This window comes from Cannabis sativa, chromosome 5 (genome assembly GCF_029168945.1).
Source record: "Cannabis sativa cultivar Pink pepper isolate KNU-18-1 chromosome 5, ASM2916894v1, whole genome shotgun sequence".
Lineage (NCBI taxonomy): Eukaryota > Viridiplantae > Streptophyta > Magnoliopsida > Rosales > Cannabaceae > Cannabis > Cannabis sativa.
In genome coordinates, this window is record NC_083605.1 from 72,733,523 (window position 1) to 72,761,505 (window position 27,983).

Genomic DNA, 27,983 nt, shown 5'->3' on the forward strand with positions numbered 1-27,983 from the left:
CGATATGAAACAACTCATATTTTGTTGTGACAGAACTTATTTTCTAAAAAATATAAATAAATATAGATCAGACTAACACGACACGCACTTAGAATACTCTGCACGTGCAGACCAATTTTTTTGTCGTAAAATAATCATGGAACCCAAATAAACAACTAGAATAAGCATTGGAATTATGACTTTTCCTTTTCTAGGTGGGATTAGGACATTTACAAAAATAAAATTTGTTCCTAAAATTACAATTTTACGGATTTACAATTTTTTTGAATACATTTTTACGACATAAGACAAAAATATCAGTTTCTGTACAAAAGAAAACAAAGTTGTATAATAACATTGGAGGCCGAAAATTCCACAGCCCAAAAAAAGGCCCAAAGGACCGGTCCTTCAAGACTATAGCAATAAGTGAAAATTACATGAAATATGGGATTTCATAATAAAGTTAGAAAAATATGGCATTTTTAGGTTTGCCACTTTTCTATGGCATTTTTTCACATTTAAGTTTTTTATGGTATTTGATATGCCATATTTTTATAAACTTATTATCCAATCCCATATTTTATGTTTTTGTTTTTAGCTTAATTAGTTTTATTTATTTTTTTTAATTTATTTTACACTTACATTTTAGGGTTTCTTTTTATTTGAAAAATTTACACCAAATACTACATTTTTTTTCAAACATTACATTTTTAATTTGACAAGAACATTTTACTTTTATACTTTTATTAATTTTTTTTTCTTTTTTACTTATTGAAACTTCAAAAAGTTTTTTTTTTTTTGTCTTTTTTATATATTTTTTAGTCAATTTTGGCTCTCTTTTTTCTTTTCAACTTTTAAGTCAGTTGCTACTCTTTTTGTTTTCTTTCTTTCGCTTATCTCTCTCTATTTTTTTTTTCTAATTTCTCTTTGTGTCTCTCTTTTTTTTTCAATTTGTTTCTCAACCTAATTTTTTTCTCTTAATATATATAATAAGTGTACATTTTTATATTTTATTTTTTATTTAAACTATTATTCGTTTTTTTTTTGTTAAAAACTAATTATTCCATTAAAAACAGCAGAAAAAAAAAAAAAAAACCGGTTCATCGCATCATCTGAAAAAAAATATAAAAAATCATAATCTAAAAAGAATCCAAACTTTAAAAACTAGTTTCATCAACATTGAAAGAAACTAATAATTTCATTTAAAGAATACAAAAAATAGTTTCATCAACAAGATAATGAAAAAAAATTACAATCTAAAGACGATACTAACTTTAAAAACCAGTTTCATCAATATTAAAATAAACGAATTATTTCATTAAAAGAGGCAAAAAAAAAAAAATAGTTTCAACAATAACATAATAAAAAATACACAATGCCTAATAACTAAACTTTTACAAATTAACGATACTAAATTTAAAAACCAGTTTCGAACATATAAAATTTATATCAATACCTAATAATCAAACTCCTAACTTCATTCTTTATTTTGGCATTTAATTTTTTATTTGCTTGCTCAAAAATTAGAGTTAATTTAAACATACAATATGCAGCAAATATAACAAAGAGAATCACAAATTAAAATCAAAGAGAAAAAAAAGAAACAAAGAAAATTAAAGAGACAAAAGTGCAATAAAAACCATAAAAGAATAACAAAAAAAAAAACAGTAGAATGTGAGAAACCAGTTAGTAAAACAACCAAAATAAAAACAAACAAATAAAAACCAGTTTCTTGAGATAAATTAATAAAAAATTGAATAAAACTCAATTATGAACAACAATAAAAAAAAAATAATTACTTAAAAAAACCAGTTATGAAAATAATAAAATAATATGTATGTCGAAATCGATTAATTAAAATAAAATAAAAATTGTTGTTCAAATATCATACAATAATAAAACTGGTTTTATACAAACGAAAAAATATATAATAATATCATAAAAATTGAGCAACCCCATTACATAATAGTTAAAACATGTGAAACCAGTTTCGACATGTGAAACCAGTTTTGACGTTATAAAAAATCATAACAAAATACAAATGTTAATAATAAAGTTAATTGAAAACCAGCTTTAATCGTACAATCAAATAAAAACATACACACACACAAATATACAAAAAAAAAAAAAATACTAATCACAAATATAATCAAAACAACACATAATGCCTACCAATAATTTAATAACAAAATATAAGTGTAAGTTTCCAACCTAGAAACAAAATAATAAAAAAGTAACTTGAAAAAAAATTCTAATAACATAATGAAATTATTTTTTTTTATTCTTTTAATGAAATTAATAGTTTCTTTCAATGTTGATGAAATTGATTTTTAAAGTTTATATTATCTTTAGATTATAATTTTTTATATTGTTTTTTCTTCAGGATGATGTTGATGAAACTGGTTTTTTTTTTTTCTGTTGCTTTTAATGAAATAATTAGTTCTTAACAAAAAAACAAAGAAAAAAAAATAGTAGTTTAAATAAAAAAAAAAACAAGTTTAATTTCTGTAAAAAAAAAATAATATCTATAGTTGAGATCATTTTTTATTTATTTTAGTATTTTATTTTTTTAAAAAAGAAAAAATAAATAAAAAGAAACACAAATTTTAAGTTTTTTATGGCATTACTCAAGACTTTTTCCCATATTTGTAAGTTTTTTAAAAAAATGCCATATTTAGTGTAATTAAGTTTTTATGCCATATATATCAAAACTTATCTTTATTTTCCCATATTTTTGTAAATAGCCCTAGCAATAATGCCAATGAACATAACACATGCCCAAAGAGTAAAGACCCATAAGAACCGACATCCTTTGATCCTTTCTTCCACGTGTCAACTAACTTCTGCATGTACAACACGTGTCACGTTACGTGTCGTCACCCCATCTCTTCTACCAATTATGATCATTATCCTTATTGAACCTTGTCTCATTTTCCAAATCTATATATAAAGTAATTCATAGAGTTTAATAAAGATAACAAAGATAGAAAAATAGCAAAAATTAAAGGATGAAGAGTGCAAAGGAGAAGGTCAGCGACATGGCTAGCTCTGCCAAGGAGCATGTAACCACATACAAAGCCAAAGCCCAAGAAAAGGTACTAAATATATATACACAACACATATTATACTATACATAATATATATCATATCATAGAAATTTTTAATTTGATTAATTATTATTATTAGGTAGAGAAAGCTTCAGCAAGAACAAAGGAGGAGAAGAAGATGGCAGAGGAGCGTAGAAAAGCAAAAGAGGCTGAAGCCAAGATGGAATTACATGAGGCCAAAGGGAGACATGCAGCTGAGAAGCAGCACCACCAACACCACATCTTACATCAAGATCCACCCCTTGTTGGCACCACCACCACTACCACCACTACCAATCCCCTCCACGGCCACCATGCCAACCCCATCACTGGCGTTACTAACCCCACTTATCCCACTGGAACTCACTTGCCAGGGCACAAGCATTTGTAGAAGCTTTCAATTCATAATATATAAAATTAATATGCAATATCTTGTTTTTGTACTTTTGAATTGGTTTGTCTTTATTTTCTTCTTGTATTAAGATATACCCTTTTATTGTATGTGATAAGGGCATCTATTTTCTCTGTACTATTTTTTTTCCTATATATAGTAAGACCTAGTTTCCATAAATTTAACAATCATTCAACAAGCACTTGAGAATTCATGAGAATGAATCCAAAACTATAGGTCCAAATAAAAATAATAATTTCTTATAATCTGAAATCAAGACACGAAAAATAAAAATTAATTAATTAATTGAATATGACTTTTTATTTAATTGAGGTGTCGACCATGTATATATGCCTTTAAATTAAGTAATTAAGTCGAGTGCATATTTGTTACTCCATTAATAATAATGGTTTTTGTTTTGGTTGGAAACATTATCTAAAAATACGGAGAAATATACGCTTAAACAAAAAGAAAAATGGGAGAAATACTAAAAGGGTGCTAAAATTATTCTTAAGCCTTATTTTGCAGTGATTCTAAATACTTTCAGTATCTAATAACAAAATAGATTAAATTTTTTTAAAAAAAATTATGAAAATATTGTCATTATATCGCTCGATCATGAACTTCATGCACAAACAAGACAAACAATGCAATGAATCAAGTCATTATCGAACTAGTGGTTGTACGTAATATCACCTGTTTACTCTTCGACCAGAACAGCCGTAGTGGCTTTATATTTTTATTAAGTTAAAAAGAATCGATTAGTTGTACACTAATGTGTTCTCAAACACAATCTCTTAATAAAGCTTTTGCTTCAATTACGTACATAATTATCTTACTTGAACTGGATCAAACACATCATCAGTCATTACAATTCTTTTTTCTCTCTTCTTTTCTTTATAAACTATAGCTCACTAATTCTTCTAATCATCTCTCTTAAAAACTGGTACCATGATATAAAGGGTTAGCTATATATAGCCTTTGTTTCCAAAACAATTACTGTCATAACAGATATAGTTAAAACAGTTAGAAACTGTTAAAAGAAAACATCCTCACTTGATGACCAATCACAACAATTATTCATCTTAATTATTGAGATTAAGAGAGAGTTATTTCATTAAGATTTGAAGTTGAAATGGTATTGAATCCTCATCTAGCACTTGAGGGTGTTTACTAAGTCTTTATCTGAACTTAGCTAACTCTCATACTTCGTCATCTTGTCTGCAAGATTTTCTTTTATCCCAAATTTTTTCACATTCACTTCCTTCTCTGCTATGATGTCTCGTATAAAGTGTAGTTTAATATATATATATGTTTGGACCTCTTATGAAATATAGGATTCCTCATCAAATGTAGTGCACTTTGGTTATCACAGTGAGCTACTATGTTTTCTGATTTGAACCCCAACTCTTTTGTGAAACCTTTAAGCCAAACAACTTCTTTTATGGCCTCTGTTGCAGTAATGTATTCTTGCCTCTGTAGATAACAAAGCAACCACCTTTTGTAGGTTGGATTTCCAACTAACACATCCACCTAAAATTGCAAAGGCATGTCTAGTGATGAATTTTCTTGTATCTATGCTTCCAGCATAGTTTGAATCGACATAGCCATTTACTTTAATTTCATCTTTAGACTTGTTGACATAGATGTTTACTGAGATTTTTGAAAATTAATAAATTAGAGTTTAAGAAAGATATAAAACAATAAATAATAAACATATAATTTTTACGTGGTTCGGACATTAATAATCCCTAATCCACAAGTCCGTTGTATTAGCCTTGCAAGCAAGTGTTTGAATATTACAAGTGTTTACAATATAAACCCTAGCTCTGTACTCCTTTTGCTTTTCTTGAAGAAGAAGAAAGCTAGTAGAAATTTTAGTAGAGGTTCAGTAAGTATGAAAATTGTTAGGCTTACATGTGGGTAAGGGCATTCTCTTTACTTACCTAGGATTTCGTACTACTACTTGTTGCAAGAGTAAAAGAATACAACTGGAAATCTGACCGTCCTACATTGAAGAAACTTCTTGATCATGCGGTGTGCAAAGCCAGTGGCTAGTACTATTTGGATATAAGAAACATATTGCTCAAATATTTCTCCTTTACCGAACACTCTCTAGACAGGTCGTTGGGCAAAAGGCATGTTCAGAGGTGCATACACATACTACCATGGCCGGGCATAGGGGCAAGATTTGATCTTGTGTCAGAAAAAAGTGTAACTGTTTGTAGGTCGATTTCCATATGGAACTGACGTGGCCATTCACCTTGAGGTAGCAATCACGGTCCGCAACCAGTCCGTAGAAATCTTCACTCAGAAATCATTTACTTGAGTCGTGTTCCAAGACTTCTTGGAGATGGAGACGAATATGGTTCTTCTACGTTCCAGAGATGCTGCTTGAGCTGGGGACGACTCTCCCCGTCGAATATCCATAAAGCTCCTCCCGAATTACCAAGATATCTCTGCGAGGAAAATTAATAGTTAACTCTGCTAATCCGGGAGGTTGACAAATCTCCTTCTCTAATCATGCTAGGAGCCTGCAACCTTTTCTCAAAAACCATCTCTGCCAACACTCAGTTGGCACCGACCAACACGGCAACAACCAATGCAACAACAACCAACATCAAAATAACCAAAAGGGCACTAGGCATTTTTGTGGTATTAATCATTGCAGTTCACTAAAAAGAATCAAATTAGATTAGAAAATTCGATTGTGGTGAAGGATGAAAGGATGAATTTTTCTTATTAGTTTGTGTTGAGTTGTGAATAATAATTATGTATGTTATACATAATGTGATGAAATTAGTTAAGTTCTATGAACACATAAGTTTCACTAGTTTTATACCGCTAATTAAAACTTGATCTAATGGATAAAAATAAAACATATATAATTAACAATTAAATGTCACCTTTATACATTTAAAAAAAAAATGTCACCTTTATAATTAGGCTAATTAGCAATTTTTCCCCCTGAACTTTGACATATACCAAATCATGTCCCCTGAACTTTTTTAGCCGTTAAAAATTCCCCATGAACTATTGAGATTGTTAAATTTAAGGACTTTTGTTTAATTTCATTCAATTTTACTGTTTCAAGTACTAAATCATGCTCCCCAAACTTTGATATCTACCAAATCATGCCCCTCAAACTTTTATATGTATTAAATCATGCCCCCTGAACTTTCATCCATGTTAGAATTTTTTTACTAAAATTAGATAAAAGTCCTTAAATTTAACAATCTTAATAGTTCAGGGGGAATTTTTAACGACAAAAAAAGTTTAGAGGCATGATTTAGTACATGTCAAAGTTCGGGGGGAAAAATTGCTAATTAGCCTTATAATTATGAGTGAATTATTTTGTTAGGATTGAATGATTGATACATCATAATTGTTTGTTTAAGCAATAATCGTGTATTTTGGTTTGGCAATATTAATGTTCGTACTGTATCAACATATTTTGTTATTTTAGTAGAGGAAAACCAATGGAATTCAAATGATATAATAACAAAAAATGAAAAATGTAAAAAACAACACTAACTACATTTTGTTACAACGTAATTTAAAGTTTGATAAAGTTAATTTTTCAAAAATTGAATTCTATTTTTTATTGGAGTACTTTTCTTCTTTCCTTTCATACTTTTATATTTGCAAGTTTCACCTAATGGTACAAAATTAGTATAAAATTATGTAATCATTCTATATAAAGTGTGTCTATATAACCGAATTTTTGGTTTATGAGAAATTCATGAGTGACTTCTTATTTATATTAAAAATAAAATGTTTTATTATTAAAAATAAAATAGTTTATGAAAAATTCATGAATCACTTTTTATTTATATATAATAAAATAAATCTCATTAAATCAAAAAAAAAATAAAAATAAACATCATTAATAAAAATAAAAAAAATGACTCAACATCAAATCTTCAATTACACGATACATGTAATTACTCAAACATCACATCTTTCAATTATAAAAAAAAATGATTTTTTACGAGGGAAAATATGATTGTCTAATAGAGCTGAAACAATATGTTTTCAGTGTGATGAAAAATTAAAGCAACAATTTTGTTAATATCAAAAAGTTTAATTCAATTAATCTTATAATCTTAATTTTACTCTTTCTAGAATCAATATATGAACAATAATTTGAATTAATCTTATAATCTTAGTTTTTTAATTCAATTAATAATTAGTTGTCACGTAATTATTAAGTCTTTTCCCTTTAATTTTCCTTTTGTTGATGACGCTAATTTATTCATATTTTGATTTCTACAATTTTTGTGTTTAGACCATTGAGGTAGTGTTCTACTAGGGGATCTAACGAGTTTTGCCTTTTCGCTAATGGCATCTAAGAGTTCAAATTCGAGTATTGTATAAATCTTCAATTTGTTCTATTTCTTATATTAACTGAAATTTTGCTACTTTTTTTTTAATTTACAACTTTATTGTTTATATCTTATTAGGGATGTTCGTGGAAATTAGAGTTTCTTTAAAATATACAATTAATGAGCATTACTTTTTGATCATAGTGTGTTTTCCATGGCTGAAAACCTCAATAATCTCTATCATTTGATATCAAATAAAATAAAATTATCATGATGTATACATTAGTGTGTTAAAATTGTCAAGCTGATATTTAGAATTGTTTATAATTAAATTGTTTCTTTGTCAAAATTAATATTAAGTATATTTATATGTTTATAGGTTTATCTATTTTCTCTTTAGATCAATCATGCTCATATAGCAAAAAAATCATACTCATATAGACATGTTATTTTCATTTTGTAATTTAGATCTTCTTAGTCATTATTTAGTTCACTTAAACCTTTTCCGATTATGGTAACTGAAGTTTCGTTTCTTTTAGGTACTCCATTACAAAGATCTGTATTACATGTATTATTTATTTTTGACTATGTGGAGGCGAATTTTTTTATTGGGAAACATATAGCGTGACAAATTATTGTTCATATATTGAATAATTATTTTTGAATAATGGGATTCATATATATAACTGTGTATATTGAATTCTTTATTCAAATAATTATTTTTGATTTTTACGTGATTATTTATTGTTCATATATCTAGAACCTTATTTGATTAAAGTTAAGATTATAAGATTAATTAATTTGTAATTTCTTCCTATACACATAATAATAATCTCACCTAATAACTAATAATATTTTTTTCTTTAATTTTTAATTATATAACTTTCAAATAACATAGAAAAAAAATTAGCATAAAATTTAGTATACGTGCCTCGCACGTAGTTTTTTGCTAGTATATATATACATGTGTATATCCATAGTATCCATTCCAATTTGCAAAAATAATTAGCAATTAAGTTATAGATGTTATTATTGTAACTATTTTATTATACTTACAAATAATTACCCGTTTTAATTTTTCAAAAAATTAAACAAAAGATTAAATTGTAGTAATAGCGATATGATACTTTAAACATTAAGCCTGAGTATTACCTATTAGCGTTTCTCTAAAAAAAACCATATAAAGAGAAGAGTAGATCGATGGTGTATATCAGTGAACTATAAATGAAATGGGTTACATACAATCCGTGCATTGAAGAAAAAAGCAGCTACAAAGAAAGTACAAACCAATATCAGCAAAAAGGAATCAACTACTAATCCCACAAACAACTTATCAACACTGATATATATATTTTTCAATATAATATTGGCCCATGAACAAGTTACACCAGCAGAAAACACAAACACATGACAATGGAGCCATTGCCAAGAACAATCGGAGAGACGCAATCATGCTGGAAACTTTTCTTTTTTTTACTTTTTTTCATTTTTTGGTGTAAGATTAATTGTTATCATACCAATTGGAGTCTACCCTGGTGCTCCACGTATTGTTGGAGTCTACCATTAGGCAATACGACCTGTTTCTGAACTTTGGCGGGCCTAGTGCCATATTTTGCTTGGAACTTAGGCAATGGCTTCTTCTCGTGTTCTGTGTTCATCGATAATGACTCCCGGGTGACTTCATCAATGAACTCGTCTGCTACATCTCCATCTTCATCTATCCTTAATCGTTTTGCGTACCATTTGAGACCCTGGATGCAAAAGAGCAACAGAAGAAAAGTGTCATCAATATTGAACTCCTTTATAAAGAAAACAAATCCATAAAAAGAACAACAGTAATCTCTCATCTTGTTATGTGATTTAGTTTGGTTACTGTCAGAATATGTGTTGAGGAATCAGCAAGTGTAGTTAGCAAAAATATTTTTCCATGAGTGATCTCCTCCCAAGTTTATTGAGAGCCATAAAACCGTGGTAACAATCGACATCGTAAGTACTGTTATAAGTTTGTACCAAGCACAATATAATAAGACAACCATAAAACGGTGCCAAACAGAACAGGGAGAAAAATCTTGGTTGTTGGTTGAAGTTGAACCAAAGAGACAATCATAAATAAGACAATATTTGGAAGGCATAGAAACAGAAAATGGTGCTCCTATTGAGAATATATTTAGCTCCTATTTCTTAAATAAAAGAAAGGAGCTATCTCATCTTTACATCCCAATCAAACAAGCATATAATTTACTATAGCATTTCATATCCCTTCTGGTGCTATATATGCCTAATCTGCACCTTGTTATCATGTAAGCGATATCCAATAAATCTTTCACCTTAGTGTTGAATATGGCAATAAGAGTTAGAGAAAAGACATTGAACAGAAACAGCAACTGAAACTACTGAATAAAGAATAACAAGATTCAGGTTCTGAAACCTTCACTTGTACATAATTTTAGTGCAACATTCCTCTTGAGAATATTCTCCCTAGTGAAATTCGAATTTTTCTTCTATAAGAAAAATGTAAGAAAGCAAGCAAATAATGTAAGTCAATAAGTCATAGGATGCTTATGACACAAACATTATGATGAGAAAATATCCAAAATGGAACTTTCTTCCAGTGGGTGACAAGATGCCTAAAATTAAACGAACTCAATGAAGGGAAGAATACAACAGAAAGTTTTGGAAAAGTTGTGACTCAAATAATGGTCGTCTATGCCCTGATACACATGTGGCTATCTCACGAGTTACGAGCTGTAAGAATTTTGGTTGTCCATGCTTGCTGCTACAATCTAATACTCCTCATCACAACTAAAGCTCAGGGAACTGAAATAACTACAATCATCTTACTAGTCACTAACTCCAAGTCAGCCACCAAAAATGCAGACCAAGGGATAACTCATCTGGCAATAGAACTCACATTTCTACGGTATGCAGAAGGATCATTCATTTTCTCTAGTTAATATCGGACTTTCAAATTGAACTTACCATTGAAGTTCCAACATACTTCATTAGCTTACCTTAAAGAAGCAATTTGGTTATTTCCTCTTTTGTGTGCAACATTATACTGATCCATCACAAAAACAAAACCTAGTATTGATTGGCTCAACTCAGCTGCCTAGACACAAATGTTTGGTCCTAATTTTTATGAGTAACACTAGGAAAAAAGAAAAGCTCACATCAACATCTACAAAATCCAATTGCTCACACTAGTTAATATTTATGGTTGATAAATGAAAAGTATAATCCTGACCACAGTAATTTGTGGATTGAGAGCCAGTAGTAAGATTCCTTCATGAGTAAATTTTATGATTATAAATGAAAAAAAGAACATTATATACTAAAATTAGGGAGAGAGGAAGTATTTATAAAAATATATATATATACTTCGAAGTAGAAACAAAGTTATCATTACAATCAGAAATCATTTGAATAAGAAGAAAAAGGACAGCCTCTTGCAAATAAAATGGATAGTTCACATCAATGCCAGCTAAGTAAATTCATACCTTGGAAGAAACTTATCTGAGAGATTAATGCATAAAAATATTGGACACGTTGATCATAATATACCAAAATAATGCAATAAGAACTCTTTAATACTAAAAACTCAATTCATAAAAGGGGTCATAATTTAATAATTGTCATGCTTCTTTTGTTCCATGTACATAGCAAGCAGGTTCGCTCGGCTAGAGTTGAAATATATCCCAACAGACTAGGTATATCAGCAAGGTGGTGAAAAAAATAATACCAATCCACAAATAAAGATCAAAATAAAAATCCTAGAAATAACCTGCGGGTTGGGTCATCGGTCTGAAGAACATAAGACCATAAAAATTTCTAAGTTTTCTTAAAATAGCCTAGCAACTCTTTCTAGTTCCTTTACTTCAAGCAAACACATTGCCACCTAAATTGAACTCTTTAATACTTCATCCTATAACCTAAGATATTTCACAATGAACTGACATTGGATTATGTATCCAGGAAATTGGAATCTATTAATTTTCTTTTGACGTCCTTGATTCAATATTTGAATTCAGAGGTACCCTTCACACATCAATACTTCCGAAAAAAGTAGAAAACGAAGTGAGCAGCCCACAAACATATATACTAAAAGGGTCCAGGAAGGACAAAGATAAAGAACAAAACTAGATCAGATCGATAAAATTGAAAAACAGAGAAATGAACAATAATAAGAATCTATTTTCATTCCTGTTTCCCCCCTGTTTGCTAAGAGCACCAATGACTGATAAATATAAGGCTTAAGAAGTAATTAGAAGTGGCAAGTGGGTAAATTCAAGTGCAAAAGGAAGTAAATGATCCCTACATAAATGAAATTCAAGTCCAATTTAAATTGGTTCCTAGACAAAGGGATAACAACTCATTAAACCTCTTACTTCTCAATTCAACCAAAAATGTATTGTTACCAAGTAGAAATTCAAAACAAGCCAAACATGAAAGTACATTGTTTGGAAGAAAAAATTCCCTAATTTTCAAAACATCATTGAAGATAAACTAGACCTGTGATCAAACACTACATGAATCACACCAATAATAAACCATTCATGTTCTTGCATTTTTAATTTCATATATACACTCACACATATAAACATTGATGTTATTTAGTTAATTTGATCCCACACAAAATCGATGATAAATAATCCAAATTACATATCAATTTGAGCATGAAACATCAAGCCCCAAATCACAGAGATTCAACAACTTTAAGCTACAACAGAAGTTCAACCTTAAATTAAACAAAGTAAATTGCAAGAACTAAAAAAACATAACACTAATTCAACAAGTCAACGAAAACAATTAAGAAGAGAGTAAGAAAAAGAAACAACAATAAGAACCTGAACACCACCATCGCCAGAATCAGAAGGAGCAAGAATTGGACCAGGCAGAGATCGATCGACAGAGACCTGAACCGGTACACTAAATCCTTTTCGCGGAAGCCCACTTTCTTTGAAATGGGTCCGATTCCGAGCTTGAGAAGAAGTATTGTGAGCAGCATCGTCGTCATCGTCTTCTTCATCCTTAACTTCATGGCCATCATCCTTAACAAACCCTAGAAAACCAGCTATTCTCCTCAAAAACCTCATCTCCTCACTCAGTCACCACCCTACAACAACTCCCGATCGCCGACGAGACGACACCGTATTGAGCCTGACTCCGCCTCTGTTTTTTCTATTTTTTTTTTTCTTTTTCTCGAAATTAATTCTAAGATTTTTGTTTTAAATTTATTTAATTTTTTTTTATATGATTTTTTTCGATTAGATTTGTAATTGTTGAAACAGATTAAATATCATCACATAATTCAGTTTCATCATCCAAATCTAGTTTCTATGTTTTCTTTCTTTTTGTAAAGATTTTTTTTATATATATAAATAAATAAATCACGTGCACTAAATTAAATAATCATAATAGTGTATTTATGATATATTATTATTTTATTTTTTTGACAAAATTAAAATAATAATATTTTAAGATGTTATACTTTTCATTAGGGATATGCTCGGTTTAGTACTTTAGTTAGCTAATTTATTTTATATATATTATTTTAATTTAAATGATATGAGGGATTTGTTAATTAAAAAAAAAAAGAAGAAGAAATGAATATGAGAGATGAATTTTTTTAGATTAGTATCAATGTAAGAGTTTTTTATTTTTTTTAGAGAGAAAGGAAATATTCATTAAGAGGTAATGAAACAAAATAACATAAAATATAGTTCAAAGAGTAAAATTATAAAAATTAGATATACTAAGTCGTTTACAATAACATGAAAAAAAAAAATCCTATCAACTAAGAGCATCTCCAATGATAGTATCTTTAAAAAATGCTAAAAATTTACACATTATTTAAAAATATAATATTTTATTTTATTTATCTTCCACATCATTTTTGACACTCTTACTTCCAAAGTAAAAACACTCCAATGTATAGTACTCTTTAAAAATACTATAATTATGATCTCACATACTACTATTTAATATCTATCCTAATTTTTAACTACAATAATGAATAGCATTGATGCTACAACATAACATCTATGCAAATTTTTAGAATGACATCCTCTTCTTTCTAATGTTATAACATCTTAATATTTTGTCACATAATATGTCCACTTCACCAAGCATCCTCTAAATTTTACCATTGGAGATGCTAAGCTATCAATAGTCAAGCATAAAAAAAATGTGAAGTATATTAGGCTTCCAAACCAAATGAATAGCTTATAGAATCCACTTATCAAAGACTATTAGTCAATAATTTTCAAATAAAAATTGGGACATAAAAACTCTATTATTTAAATCATAAATAAAAAAAATAACACGATCAACTATGCTATAATGCTTAATCATAAAATATTGGAGCACATCCAATAAAGATTTGGAGATCTTCAAGATCTGACGACTAAGAAAAAAGACCAAGATATTCTCGCCCAAATGATTTAGAATTATCAATGAGACACCCAGTGACGGACCCATTATTTTTACTTTGTGGGGGCTTATTTATCATTAAAAAATATTTATATTTATATTATAATCACTCTTACTAGATTTATTTAATTTTGTAGGTTTTTTTTATTATTTTGGTCTATGATTATCAAATTAAAAAAATTACATTTAATTTTTTAAAAGGTAATATTTTTGTTAGTGGGGGCTATAGCCCCCAAATTGAGAGTAGTGGGTCCGTCCCTGGAGATACCCATAAACTAATAAAAAGCAATACTTGCATCTGGCACCAAACCAATAACAATCCCTACTAATTTAATAGGGTGGTGAAAAAATACTATTATTAAAAAATTAAAACAAACAAGAAATAACAATAAAAAAAGACACCAAAACGAGCAAACCAAAGACACCAATTTGCCAGTCAACTTCGATCTCCTAAGGATCCCTCCACGCCCTGAAGCCCTCACACACCAAATTTGAACAAGCAACACAGAGACCCATAGTCTGGATCCAAGCCCAATCTCGACCACACCCTCCTCCCACACCCCAGAAACCAAACACAATCTGTAACGCCCTGATTTCCCGAGACGTCACACTAGCTAGTCCGTTTAAAACCATTTAAGATAAAGACAATAAAAGACTTCTTTAATGAAAAATAACTAAGCATGAGATCTCATTATTTTTAAAACAAAACATTTATTTATTCATAACCTTAAAATATAAAGCTTTACAAAAACTATTTGAATCATAATCTTAAATGAAATATTTTTAAACCAAAACATCGTGACAATCCCCTAACATGTAATCCACGCCTCGAGCTCGCCACCCTCACTATATAGTTTTGCCTTTACCTCGCACACGTAGTACCCGTGAGCTAACGCCCGCAAGAAGAGCTATGTAGGACATAACCCCCCCCAAACCAGATAACATAGTCATAAGTATAACAATATCACAACATCAAATCAATTCATACCATACTTGCATACATATACCAACATATCATATCACATACTATTCTCAAATACAATATAACATCACATCACAATGTAATCTTAATGCATGTTATACTCACACACATAACACATAGTATCTTATCGCACATTGTCCTCACATACGATAATCTACTCCCACTCATGTTGATCAGACATGAAGTGTAACTTTCCTTGCCTTGTGCTGTTCTCACACTCGGCATCCAATAGGGCAATCCCTTATCACAAGTTGTACTCACCCATGATAGGATAACCTACAAGTAAACCCATACAAGCAGCCAAAAATATATCCTGCAGTGCTATGCTCACACCAAATAAGAAAACCTATCCTATAAGTGATATCCTCACACAAACAGTCAAAAGCCTTATCACTATCACACACTAATAACATTAGCATAAAACAACAATCTACCATAGAATAAAACATGTAAATACAAACCCATAATACAGTTGTATGTTTCAACATACACCCTGTGCACAGATGTCCACTCTTCTTACCTCAGTTGTTAAGAACACCTTCTTGCTACTCCAAGCACCTAAATAAATTTTCTTGTCGAGGACAAGATCCTCAAATCCCACTGCTTAAGACTTGTTATCTCGTCACTACTACCTATAACAACACATGGTTCAAGGCCCTAACATTAAAATTCGTACTCTTACAGTACAGCAGAAATATCACTATTTTTGACCAACAAATATACTAATTCAGTGAAAGTTGTCTTCTTAAAAATTATAGAAAATTTCATTATCTTTCCAATGATATAAAGATCATTAAAAATGGATTAAAACTGAGGGAGTTATGATTGTTTTACTGAAACTATTTCTGAGAAAGAATATGGAGTAACGAATTACACAACTTAGCAAAAATACAAACTTTTGACATTGAATGGTTCAGAACTAGAAGATAACATCTTCATCAAAGTTTTAGTAAATTAAATTCCCTTTCCAATGATACCAAAATCTTTGAAATTGGAATTATATTCAAAGAGATATTACAATTTTACCAAAACAGTTTTGCAAGAACAAGATTCAAGAAACGAATCACATGATATTGAATAAAACTAACTTTTTGACATAGTATGACTTCGAAATAACAAAAAGTTTCTTCATAAAACTTATGGGAAATCGAATAAGCTTTCCAATGATATAAAAATCTCTAAAAACGGATCAATATCAAGAGAGATATCATCACTTTACTGAAACTTGTTTTTCTGAAAACGAAAAAATATAATAGATCTGAACCCTAGATAACATTTAGCATTATTGAGCAAGAAAATATTTCATACCTCTTCACATATTTCTATTCGACGTCTCAAGCCCGCAAGCCTTGATTATAAATCCAAAACTTTAAGAATGAAGGTAGAAAATAAGAAGAATTGTGGAAGGTTTGAGAGGAGCAAACATGAAGAAGAATGCGGCTTTGACTAATTGGTTTGGAGAGGAAAAATAAAACTATGATAGTTTAAGGTTTGATAAAAAGATTATGAGATATCGTATTCTGATAGGCTTAGGTTAACTAAAAATAATAATATATAATAAAATGCTAAAATATTATTAAATCAACAAATATCTAAATTTTTAAATTTTAAAAGTAAGCCCTTTATTTCGTAACTTTAGGCTCAGTTTTCACCTAGAAAAATTCCGAATTATGATATAACTATTTCTACAAAATTTATAGATCTTTGAATTATCTTTCCAACGCCACTGAAATCACCTCAATCGAAGCTCTAAAACTCTAGATATGATCATTTTAGTAAAACAGTTTTTAATCCTGCGAATTTATCAAAACCTACGAATTTTTGTGACATTAATTCCATTATAATGTTATTTAATGCACTTCATACAATAGATTAAACCCACTAAATAATCTATAAAACTCTAATAGACTTTCATATTGGGCTTTAATGGAGTAATTATCCTAATTCGTAAAAACACCATAATTTTACCTTGACACTTACTATAATTTCAACTATGTTTAGAAATCTATCAATACTATTCTAAGCAATAGTCTCTATTCACTATTAGTAGAAATAAATGAATATTTATTCTCACACAAATTGTATAACAAATAAAATTTAAAATATATGTATATTTTTACCGGGTATTACACAATCTCCTTCCCTGCCATAACTGAGAATCAACCTAACCCATAACCACCAAACCGCCTTCGCTAGACTCTGACAAATCTGGGTCGATCACTACCGCCCCATAGCACACGAGACCAGAAAACGCACAACGACCACTGAAAAAATAGATTGAAACTAGGAGAAACAAAGGAGGGATGAGATTAAGGTGAACCATCCACTTACCCCAACATGCCAAATAAGGATCCCAACCAGAGCCACACCCAAGCCCGAAGAGGGCCGGCAAGCCTGGCCAGAAGAAGAATTAAGAGTGGTTGCTGTAGTGGCCAAAAATTACACCGTGCCCAAATGCCTTTTACGGCCCAAATAGAAATTACAACCCTTCAAACCAAGTCAGTAAATATAACCCACTCATCCAAAATACATTGGGATTTGGCTAAAATACAATACCCAAATGAGCCCAGCAGCTACAAGACCAATCTGATACAAAGGATAGGAACGAGTCTATAATCGAAGCAGAAGAATCGATCCTTTCTCCTGGAAAAAGGGAAGATCACTTCCCACGTTCGTTCTTCAGAATAGGAGAATTCAACTGTCAAAGGCTCTATAAAAGGAGAACCCAGGAGTCTTAAAGGATCATTTCATCTTCACTCACTGAACACTTATTCAAGCATTTACGAAATACATTACTATTATTATTACCAGTCCTTCTTTATCGCTCTACAGTGGAAATATATATTTTCTATCTTCTTTATTTACATTCAGATATTCTTTATTTGAATTGTTTACTGACTTGATCGTCGGAGTCCCTTCAGCTGGCACCATCCCGGTGTCCCAAGGTGTCAATGGTCCTTTTTTCCTTTGTTCTACAGGTTGTCGGTGCCCCGCGATCCTTCCATTCCGATCATTATAGATTTTGCCCTCTACAGCTGCGGCTAGGTTTTTTGAGAAAATCCTAGTAGCGCGAGAGAAACAGAACAAGTTTTAAATTTACAATTTTTATCAATATAAAATACTATTTAAAATAAGAGTATTTGGGCACTATAAATATAAAATACTATTTAGTATTTTTCTTTTTTCAGAGAAGATATTTGATATTCTATCCTCAAAGTAAATTCTTTGAGAATTATTATTAAAAAATAAAAAGAAGAATACTATATTTAAAGCAAAGTTTGGGTAAGTAGCTTTTGTAGTATTTTTCTTCTTGTTGTTGTTGTTGTTGTCTTAAGACCTAACATAGTTTTTAGTTTATTTAGAGTTGGTGAGATTAGAAAAATATTTAAATTCTTATAGAAAATTTGAGGATTTATGCCTACCAACACCCATTATTTGCAAAATATACCACACTTAAAAAATTGGAAAACTAGCCTCAAAAGTCCTAAGTCCTAACATAATTTTTAGAATGCAAGGAAGTATTGTAGTGTATTTTTTAGTGTAAGAATGTGGTGAGTCCCACAAATATTAACGTGGTAATATCACATAATTTTTAGAATGCAAGGAAGTATTGTAGTGTATATATGAAATTGGTTTTTTTGAAAAAAAAAATAATAACAATTTATAATTAGGGATGTTCTAACAATTTGTAATTAGCAAAAGTTAGTTTAAGTGGTTTTTTTATTTATAATTTCATTAGTTGATTGTTAAAACAGTTAACAAGAAAGGAGATGGAGGGACTAAACCACTTTTGCTTGGAAAAAATCACCTTGTTGGATGAAATTAACTCACCACAAATTGAAGATTAGTACTGCACGTGTGGTTCACATTCCAATTCTTTAGATACCCAAACAAGCAGAAAGGTTATGATCAGTCTTAAATTAATCACAAGGTACTCCACTCTTTTCCTCAATTTCTCCCAACATTTGTTTTAGATATTTAAACCAAAAAATGAAAAGATGGCTAGGGATGTTCTTAAGTCTTAACAATAAAAAAATCAACTCAAATCTAAAGGCAAAGCAAACTATATATCTCAAGTCAAGTATTCTTCACTTACAACTTTTGTCACTACAACTGAATTTTTGCCAAATGCAAACCATGAATGAACAAATCCATCTCTAGAAAATAACAGATCAAAGATATTCTCACATTGGCAGTTGTAAAAGGATATGGGGAAAAAAATAGCTAGCATTTACAACAAAATATCAAACAAAAGTGATGAACACAATCATATCGACATAACACTATAACCAACAACAACAAACCCAAAAAGAAAAAAAATATTCCTAATGTCTTAGCAACAATTTTCTGATCCAATAACCAAATTTGTAGATCTCCAAACTCAAATATCTCAATTCTTGCACCTTTACCGCGAATGTTTTTAGCACCTAATTTCGTATGAACCAGCTTTCGTGATATAACGAACCCACTCAACTGTGTTGTATCCACTCTTCTCCCATACCTACATCAGAAGTAAGGTTAGTGCTCAGTTTTTATTATATTAAAATTGTATTGAGTTCTGATATGCAAACTCAATTACCTTAAGAAATCGTACTCGAAGACCAGATGCTGTAAACATTGGAACCTGCATAACAACATAATATAAGGCACAGAAAATTGAAGAGAAGACAACATTATGACAACAATGAGATTTTTGTCACTTTATTCTAAATTCTCACTATGCATAATGACCAGAGACAGCAGTGAGTTTCTTTTCAAAAGAAGGGGACTCGATTTTGACTATGAAGAACTCCAGTGAATCAATGACAGGCAGAAGAGGGAGGAAGGGAGAAGGGAAGTACTCTATTCAATATTTAAGCCCGACTTAACTTTACCATGTAACATCGTGATGCTGACAGATATTGCATTTTGCTTAATAATAAAATGAATAGAAAAGAAAAAGAAAAAAAGCACTATCAACTCGCATAGTACTGAACTAGTAACAAGTACCTGGAATTCCATCTGAATTGGTGGCCTGGTCCAGGACTTCTTTTCTGTCATTGTCGAAATCAGCTCAACCTCTGCACTCATTGTTGGCTCAGTTTGCCCAGGAAATTTTCTTATCCTAAAAAGTTCAAAACATAGAGATGAAGAAAAAGCAAAAATAGAAGAAAGTACATGGAAGATAAGCAAAAATGCAGGTATGACCGGGTATTTAAGATCTCTCTATCTATTGCTTCAGCAAAACAAATCAAATAAAACATGGGGGTGTAATAAAATACTCACTTCCAGACTAAGCAATCAATAGCTGCATTATATTTACATCGACCAGATGTAACTTGAAAACTCGTTTTAGCTGTTTGTTTTGGTACGGGGATTTTAATGACAACCCCAAGTGCAAACATTTTTGCACCAAAGACACTCTTCACCTGCAGGTCACCAAAACAAGTTAATAGAAGAATAATAGAGAAGAACGTGTACCACATGACATCTAAGGTTACAATTTACAAACCTTGACATTTACTTCCATGCGTGTTCTACCAAGTTCCTTGATAGTAGGCAGCACTCGGAATGGAAGATTCACACCTTCAGTAATACGGTACCTATGAGCAAAGATGAAAGTAGAAGCATTAGAAATTTAGAGATAAAAAACATACAAGAATTTCAGGTCGTCCGCAGATGAGAGCATAGCAAAATGCTGTCAGCTATTTTACAGTTGGTATAATCATGAATCTGCTGCAACCGTATTTTACTACAGTTTCGTAAACGAGAGGGAGAGTTCAGCTTCTCCCTCATGCAATCATTAATCTTTAAGTAGAAATGTAACATTATTCATTTACTCATTCATACACATGCAACATCAGTTTATATAAGTGTTGATGAGGTACTATGGCAAGAAAGGCTATACTGGGCAATAAGAAAGATGATTTCAAGGTACAACTTTCAAGTCAAATTAGAAAGAAAATAAAGTACATAATGCAATGTTGTAGATTAGGCAACATAAGACAGAAAAAGGAGAATCTCTAAGGACATTTTATACGGCACTGACACTAAGTGAAAGATCTTCAAGATGATATAATTATCCATCAAGTGAACAGTAAACTCGGCAACAGATACCATGAGAAACCCATAAAAAGTTTTACTTTTCATCCATTTTTCATTTGTTTTCTCCTCTGTGGCAAGCAACTAAATGTTATGGGTTATTTTTTTTTTTCAGATTCCAATACAAGAAATGTAGTTGGCTAACAATATACAGATATATATATATATAAATTTATACAAATATTTTCTTCATGAGAATATAATAGTTGTCTAAAAATACTTGGCATCATGACCTATACTGAATCAGGACTAAATTCCAAAAGTGACTAAATTTCTTGCCGTACAAACACAGTTTTGTGCTAGTGTGACTGTATATAAATCAGTAAATAGCTCATAAAAGGAACGAACGGAATTTTCAAAGGTATAATAAGCTTACTTCATCAATTCAAATTCACCATCTGGTGGCACAAAACTGACAGTTTTCTCCGAATTAAACCTCGTCAAGTTCACACATTGATGAAAGGTAACATCGTCAAGCTCAATAGTTTTACCGCTGCAGAAGAGACCATAGTTAGAAAAAAGTAATGAATAATGCAAAAGCATAGAATATGGCCAGACAGCTATATATTACACCATTTTCTTAAAATGCATTTTTAAAAGAAAAAACCGTTTCTGAGCTTGCTTTTAGAAATTATACCAATCAAACATTCATTTGGTCCCCTCAAATTTTTATTACGAAAAAAAAAAAATCATTCATTTAACTTGTGAACCACTCACACCAGAAGTTTTTAGTCTTTTGAAACATGAAAACAAATGTTTTTAAAACAAAATAATAAAATTGTGACGATCCCCAACTTAAAATTGTGCCAAAATTGAAAATTCAGGGACAAAATATTTCAGCATGAAGTTGTCACCCAACAATTAGACAAATGCATCCTCTCCCGTGTCAGATTTAAGAAAACAATATTAGGAATGATACTCAACAGTAATGCCTGATCAGCTAAAACCATATCAAAGAGAAAAGCCAATGATAACAGCTACCAATCTAAGAAAGTAGGTAAAGAAATAAAATTATAATAGAAAGATAGCAACAATGTAATGGATAAGATAACTACGCCGTGAATGAACCTTTTTGTTGGACGAGATTTAAGTTGCGACTCTTTTTCAAGGCCAATCTTATCATTTAAACCCAACTTCAAATCAGGCATTCCAGAGAGAAAGCACTTCATTAGGATCTTTCCAGTTACATCACAACGCAAAACACTACCTGAATCACCAAATTGTAATTGAGTTGATAGAGTAGAGGTTCATAAAGAATAGAAACACCCTTAAAAATATATGACCCACCTTTTGAAGACATAAGAAGATTTACACTTTCCACAATATCCAAAAACACCTGTAACATATAGAAGTTAAAAATTAAAATATGTCCAAAAGTCAATTGTTAATTCAAGAGATAGTAAAAACTTATAATCACCTCATTCTTTTTATAAACAAGGCCTTCTCTCCGCCAACCAACAGCACCCGTAACTTGTAGAGTTGCATTAGGAACAGGCTTATCCGTGGGCTAGCATTTAGTTTTTGTCACATAAAAGAAAAAAAATCTCAGAAATTAAATGATAATAAATAAAGAATAATTTTACCCAAAAAGAAAACATACTTGAGAATAATCAATAAACACTTTTAACAGGACAATATAATTTCCATTTATTTGAGATCTAGGAAAAAATTCTATTGTGGTCGGACTCTACTATGGATTTCCGACCAAAGCTATATGATAGCACCCTATTTTTCGAAAAAGAACATAGAGTAGAAGTACAAAAAATGAACTAACCTTAGAAGAAAATGGCGAACGAACCCCTTCTTGAGTAATGTACAACTTCAAAATTTCTGGTGAAAGATTTTGGGGGTAACCAAAATCCATGATTTCTGCAATTTAAAAGAGGAAGAAAATTATGATCTATTAATTTACAACTCTGCATTAAATTAGTACAATTCATCATTGAGTAAAGAATAATCAACAAAACACTAACAAGCTGCAGAGCTATAGGAGATTGTCATCACTCATAGATGCTTAATACACACCAAAATAAAAAATGTTACAGATAAAATGCAGTTCTATACTAATGCTGAATTTTAATTTGTAATATGCACGGAGTATTGTATTTGAAATGATTTCCTTGTATTGACTAAGTGGTACTTTATTCGAGAATAGATAATATAATGGTGGTTGGTCCTTAATACAAACAAGGTTCACCAATAAAAAACATGATCTCATTTCAAAAATTTGTTCAGCTCATTGGTTTACTCAGATCTAATTTATGGCATTCTTCTAAACTCCATCTACTCTCAAAAATTTTAACAGCTACAGCTGCACTACCTAGAGGTCACCCAGATAATGCATGTGTAGTCCAGAGAATAATTGTATGCATAATTCAAAGACTTTGAAGTTCAATTATTTAATTTTCAGAATTCAGCCTACTTACCATCTAACAGTTCATAAATCAGAACAAAATTATTACGAATTGCATCTTCATCAAAAGCCCCACCAAAATATGATTTGAACAATGCAACCGCCTACATACAAAAAGTAACAACATTAGTTGCCAATAAGTTGATTACAGGAAAGTGACCCTGGGTAAAGGATGAAAAGATTAGAGTATATCAACCTCAACAACAAACTTGAACGCACAAGCTACATTTGCATTGCTGCTGACAACAATCACAATGTAAACGTTGCTTATTCTCATGTAGAAGAAAGAACATCCCCCTATTTGTCGTACAGGACATGTACCGAGTTCTTTAGTTTGCATTATATGCGTTCGAAAAGCATCCACCATATTTCCCCTGAAAGATTGAAATGATAAATTATGAAAAGTGCCACATAAGTAGATAGAAAAATGAATTTAGACCTCATTAAAATTATCGCCAATAATTGACATACACAGTTGGCCCTTAGTTAGTCCAAGTTGGGGCTCAATCCCATGATCCCTTATACCCACACACCCAACCACTCGAGACAGTCTCAAATGGCTTAGCCGACAACAAAATGGCGAACAATGAACCGGAAGAGGGAACAAAACCACAGTACAGTAACAGAAAACTAAACAGTACTCTCACTCTACCTTGTGTTCAAATACTATGTCATGGGAATAGTAATACTAAAATTTTGTTGACTCTGTAGAAGTCAGTGACCACTGTTTTTTTTTTGTTATGTATAGAAGCAGTTAGTAGTTACTGTGTGATGAATTATCCCAACTAAAATTTGATACGTATAATAGACTCCTTCCCTCTCCAGACAGGCTTCACCAGAACTTTGAGACTCAACTCATTACCAGATCTCTTACACCCAACGACTTGAGCTAGACTCAAATGGCATCATTTGTGCTAGACTCAAGAGGCATCCTTATCATCTCAATAAATCATAAACATTATAGACCATTGGCATAACAGTCCCCTTACCAAAACAGAAAGAAACCAAAACTCCTAATCATTCATATGTTAAATTTAAGTATTATAAGGGTTAAGGTGCTTGATAAAGGCTGATCTTAGATACTTAGCAAGATGATCCAACTTAACAGAACTTGCAAGCCTTCATGGGTATCAAATTTAACACTAATCTTGTCGTCATTGTCGCTATACTGTGTACATCATAGTTCTAAAACAGATGCAATAAAATTGTTCAATTTCTAAAAAGCACTAAAACGTCTTATTTTTTTTCTCGTCTAATAACACATTTCCTACAAACAACAACTGAGACAACTCAGTGGTCGTGACACTTAACAAGTAAAGACATCATCTCAGCTATCAATTCTAGCTTACACTAATAGTGAAATATGAAAACTAAGGTGCCTAAAGTTCTTTCATCATCGAGAGGAATGATCAATGTGACATCTTTCACTAAAATTCCAAGTTCCAATATCATTTTTTTCCGTGAAGAATACATGGCACGTACCCAACTTAAGATTTCCATTTCAACACAATTCAAAAGCATAACGTAAGGTGCCCGTTACAGTGAAACATTCTCATAAGAAAGAACACTGCCCATCAAAAATCAAACCAAGTGAATATAATATCACCTAAAATTGAGACAACCCATCACTCGAATCTAAACAAATAGAATAAATTAAGCCATACCCAGATGCCAAAATCACTAAACAAGCACACAAACACACACACACTCCCTCTAAATATTTACACAAAATAAATTTCGTATTAAATACCGTATATCAAACAATGCGCCACATTCCTAATCAACAAAACATCCAAGAGAGAGAATTACCCAACATCGTCGCGATAGAGACGATTGATGAGAACATCGCCTCGGAGGTTCAAGAAGTAAATGGCGGAAGCAGCCACCGGCATGACGGATCCAGTGGGTGGCGTCCGGAATCAGATCTAGGCGGAGTAGTTGCGATCTGGGACGTAAGATTTGAAAGATGGATGGCCTATCTATTTGATTTGATCTCTGCTTTTCTTGGTAAGGGAGAAATGGAAGAATTTGACAAAGCAGAAATGGAAGAGAAGAGTTGAGTTGTGTTGCGTTTTGGTTTCTTGGTTTGTTTTGTTTTTATTCTTCGCTCAATAATAAATTCCAGTCAGCGGAAATGGCTTCTTCTCAGTCCTTCTTCCCACGCGTGACTACCTCGCACGTGCTCCATTTTCTTTCTAGTTTCTATCTTTATGTAGTGTTTGATAAGGTATGAATTTTAATGTGATTTATTTGGAGGAGTATAGCCCCAATCAAATTTAAATTACCTAAGGAGGTGTTAAGTGAAAATTTTCATTCCAAAAAATTCATTCAATTGACTAATTCGGTCTCAACAATGACAGAAACATCACTGAGAACATTAGAGCTTAAGAAAGTACAATCAACATCTAAACGAGAAGTTCTTGCAATTTGATAAGTAACTTGATTTTATTTAAAGAATTCAACAGCTATTTGCAATCCTCCACAACACCTACAAACGTAGGAAGCATCACATTATGATTATGAATTGCTTGGACTAATACCAAGTAATCATTCTCAACATTGTTGACCGTTGGGGAGTCTTTTCAGTCACAACAACACCTCATTCAATGTTATAGCTTCGGTAACTTTAGCTAGCACAACACCTACCTTTAATTCTGATATACCAGCCACCACATGACCGGGATGATCTCTAATCACTCTATGAAACCCATACTTTTCGTCCTCCTCAAAAATGGCAACACCGATAATCATCTTAAGTATATCAACATCTAGTTTAGACCAAAACTCAACCCCTTTCGAAAGACACTAAGTATCTGCGGAAAGAAAAAGACTTTTATCGAGACAGACTATTGGGCATCCGATTCACCGTTTCCCAAACAGTAAATCAATTTTTGGGAGAAATGGTTAACCAAAAAATAATAGAGGCAAAAAATTATTTTTTTGGCACTAAAACGCTTGTAACTAGGGGTATTCATCCAATTCAATCTGTACTATTTTGCTCATTGTGCATCCAATCCACACTAAGTGAGAACTTCATTTTTTGGATCCAATCCAATCTGCACAATAACTCAAATCCAATCCAATCCAATCTGCAAAAGTGGGGATTGGATTGGTTACTTTTTAATATTTATGAAAAAAATATTTTTTTTTTTACATAACTATCAACAAAAAAAAATTATTGTTATTTTATATCTCTAACAACAATCAAAATAAATAAAATAACAAATTACAAATTTAAAGGAAGAAAAAAAATTATATGTATTAAATATGTTTAATTTTGTTTTAAATTGTATAAGAATGGAATATACATTTGATCTATTAAGTTTTAAAATATAATTGTATTATATGTATAGACTTTTAAATTACTATTTTCTTTACATTAAAATATTATTTGTATATATAATTTTTTTATAAATATGTGTAAAGGATTGGATTAGTTACTTTTATATGTCAATCAACATCTACTTTGTACAAGTACAAGTTTTGTATTTTCCAATTCGCATAAGTGCAAATATCCACACTTTGCAGATTGGATTGGATTAGATCGTGTGAATTGGATTGGATTGATTATTTTATGAACACCCCTACGTCCTAGCTTATTTGTAAAGACCGCTTAGTTTAATTTAGAAATTAGCAGTTAATTATGTTTAATTATGGAAAATTATTTATAGCTATTTAAATAATTATTATGCTGTTATTATTGAATTCTGAAATGCATTATTTGTCATTTAGTGATTTTCTTAAATTTTGCATTTCCGGTGTCCGGTAACATGGAACTCGGTGTTTGGCTCAGTAAAATCACAACTTAGTATGTTAGTATATTGGGACGGTTTATTAGACATTGGAAATGTCAGTTTTGGCCGGGAATTTAGAATTTCCCAAAAATACCCCTTTAGTGCCCTTTTAGTTATTTTAGTGTGAAGGGGCAAAATGGTCATTTTGCCCCAATGTTAGTTTGTCTTTTAGTAGACTTTAAATGGTTTATTATATGGTTTTAAATGATAAGTGTTGGCTGAATAAAAGAGTTTAATTTTCATTTTGTCTCTTATTTTAAAAGTTAGATAAATTAGAAAAGAAAAGCAAAGAAGTCTCTTTTTCTCTCCTTCTTCTCTTTTCGGTTTTGAGCAGCTGAGATTGGGGGATTTCTTTGTGTGTTTTCTTGCTGGATTTATCAAGTTCTTGTGGTCTCAACTCTTGGTAAGTCTCTTGCTTTTGTTCTTGAAGTTTTTGAAGAAAAGTGGATATGTTGCATGCTAATTTTTGAGGTTGTTGCTGCTGTTAGTTGTTGCTGTTGTCT

General features: G+C 31.0%; 3 protein-coding genes across 3 annotated transcripts; 1 reads left to right on the forward strand and 2 right to left on the reverse strand.

Moving 5' to 3' along the window:
• Positions 1-2,917: 2,917 nt before the first annotated feature.
• LOC115716486 (late embryogenesis abundant protein 18) lies at positions 2,918-3,636 on the forward strand. The gene is made up of 2 exons (XM_030645297.2): positions 2,918-3,074; positions 3,166-3,636. Exons 1-2 carry the CDS (start codon positions 2,988-2,990, stop codon positions 3,454-3,456), a joined length of 378 nt encoding a protein of 125 aa, XP_030501157.2. The 5' UTR covers positions 2,918-2,987; the 3' UTR covers positions 3,457-3,636.
• Positions 3,637-8,980: 5,344 nt separating this feature from the next.
• LOC115716483 (uncharacterized) lies at positions 8,981-13,148 on the reverse strand. The gene is made up of 2 exons (XM_030645295.2): positions 12,626-13,148; positions 8,981-9,532 (listed from the first exon to the last, which is right to left on the reverse strand). The coding sequence occupies exons 1-2, from the start codon at positions 12,872-12,874 to the stop codon at positions 9,293-9,295; spliced, it is 489 nt and encodes a 162-aa protein (XP_030501155.1). The 5' UTR covers positions 12,875-13,148; the 3' UTR covers positions 8,981-9,292.
• A 6,092-nt stretch (positions 13,149-19,240) lies between these two features.
• LOC115716470 (AP-2 complex subunit mu) lies at positions 19,241-25,902 on the reverse strand. The gene is made up of 13 exons (XM_030645277.2): positions 25,496-25,902; positions 23,883-24,060; positions 23,700-23,790; positions 23,048-23,142; positions 22,691-22,780; positions 22,561-22,609; positions 22,342-22,480; positions 21,650-21,766; positions 20,684-20,774; positions 20,458-20,600; positions 20,182-20,296; positions 19,772-19,816; positions 19,241-19,693 (listed from the first exon to the last, which is right to left on the reverse strand). The coding sequence occupies exons 1-13, from the start codon at positions 25,576-25,578 to the stop codon at positions 19,613-19,615; spliced, it is 1,317 nt and encodes a 438-aa protein (XP_030501137.1). The 5' UTR covers positions 25,579-25,902; the 3' UTR covers positions 19,241-19,612.
• Positions 25,903-27,983: the final 2,081 nt, after the last annotated feature.

Excerpts from the sequence above, each read along its gene's own strand:
- LOC115716486 (XM_030645297.2), top strand. The coding sequence starts at position 2,988 with ATGAAGAGTGCAAAGGAGAAGGTCAGCGACATGGCTAGCTCTGCCAAG. Across the intron at positions 3,075-3,165 it reads AAGCCAAAGCCCAAGAAAAG|GTAGAGAAAGCTTCAGCAAG; the intron begins GTACTAAATATA and ends TATTATTATTAG.
- LOC115716483 (XM_030645295.2), bottom strand. The coding sequence starts at position 12,874 with ATGAGGTTTTTGAGGAGAATAGCTGGTTTTCTAGGGTTTGTTAAGGAT. Across the intron at positions 9,533-12,625 it reads CTGGCGATGGTGGTGTTCAG|GGTCTCAAATGGTACGCAAA; the intron begins GTTCTTATTGTT and ends TTTTGCATCCAG.
- LOC115716470 (XM_030645277.2), bottom strand. The coding sequence starts at position 25,578 with ATGCCGGTGGCTGCTTCCGCCATTTACTTCTTGAACCTCCGAGGCGAT. Across the intron at positions 22,610-22,690 it reads TTGTTTATAAAAAGAATGAG|GTGTTTTTGGATATTGTGGA; the intron begins GTGATTATAAGT and ends TATATGTTACAG. Across the intron at positions 20,775-21,649 it reads GGTGAATTTGAATTGATGAA|GTACCGTATTACTGAAGGTG; the intron begins GTAAGCTTATTA and ends CTTTGCTCATAG.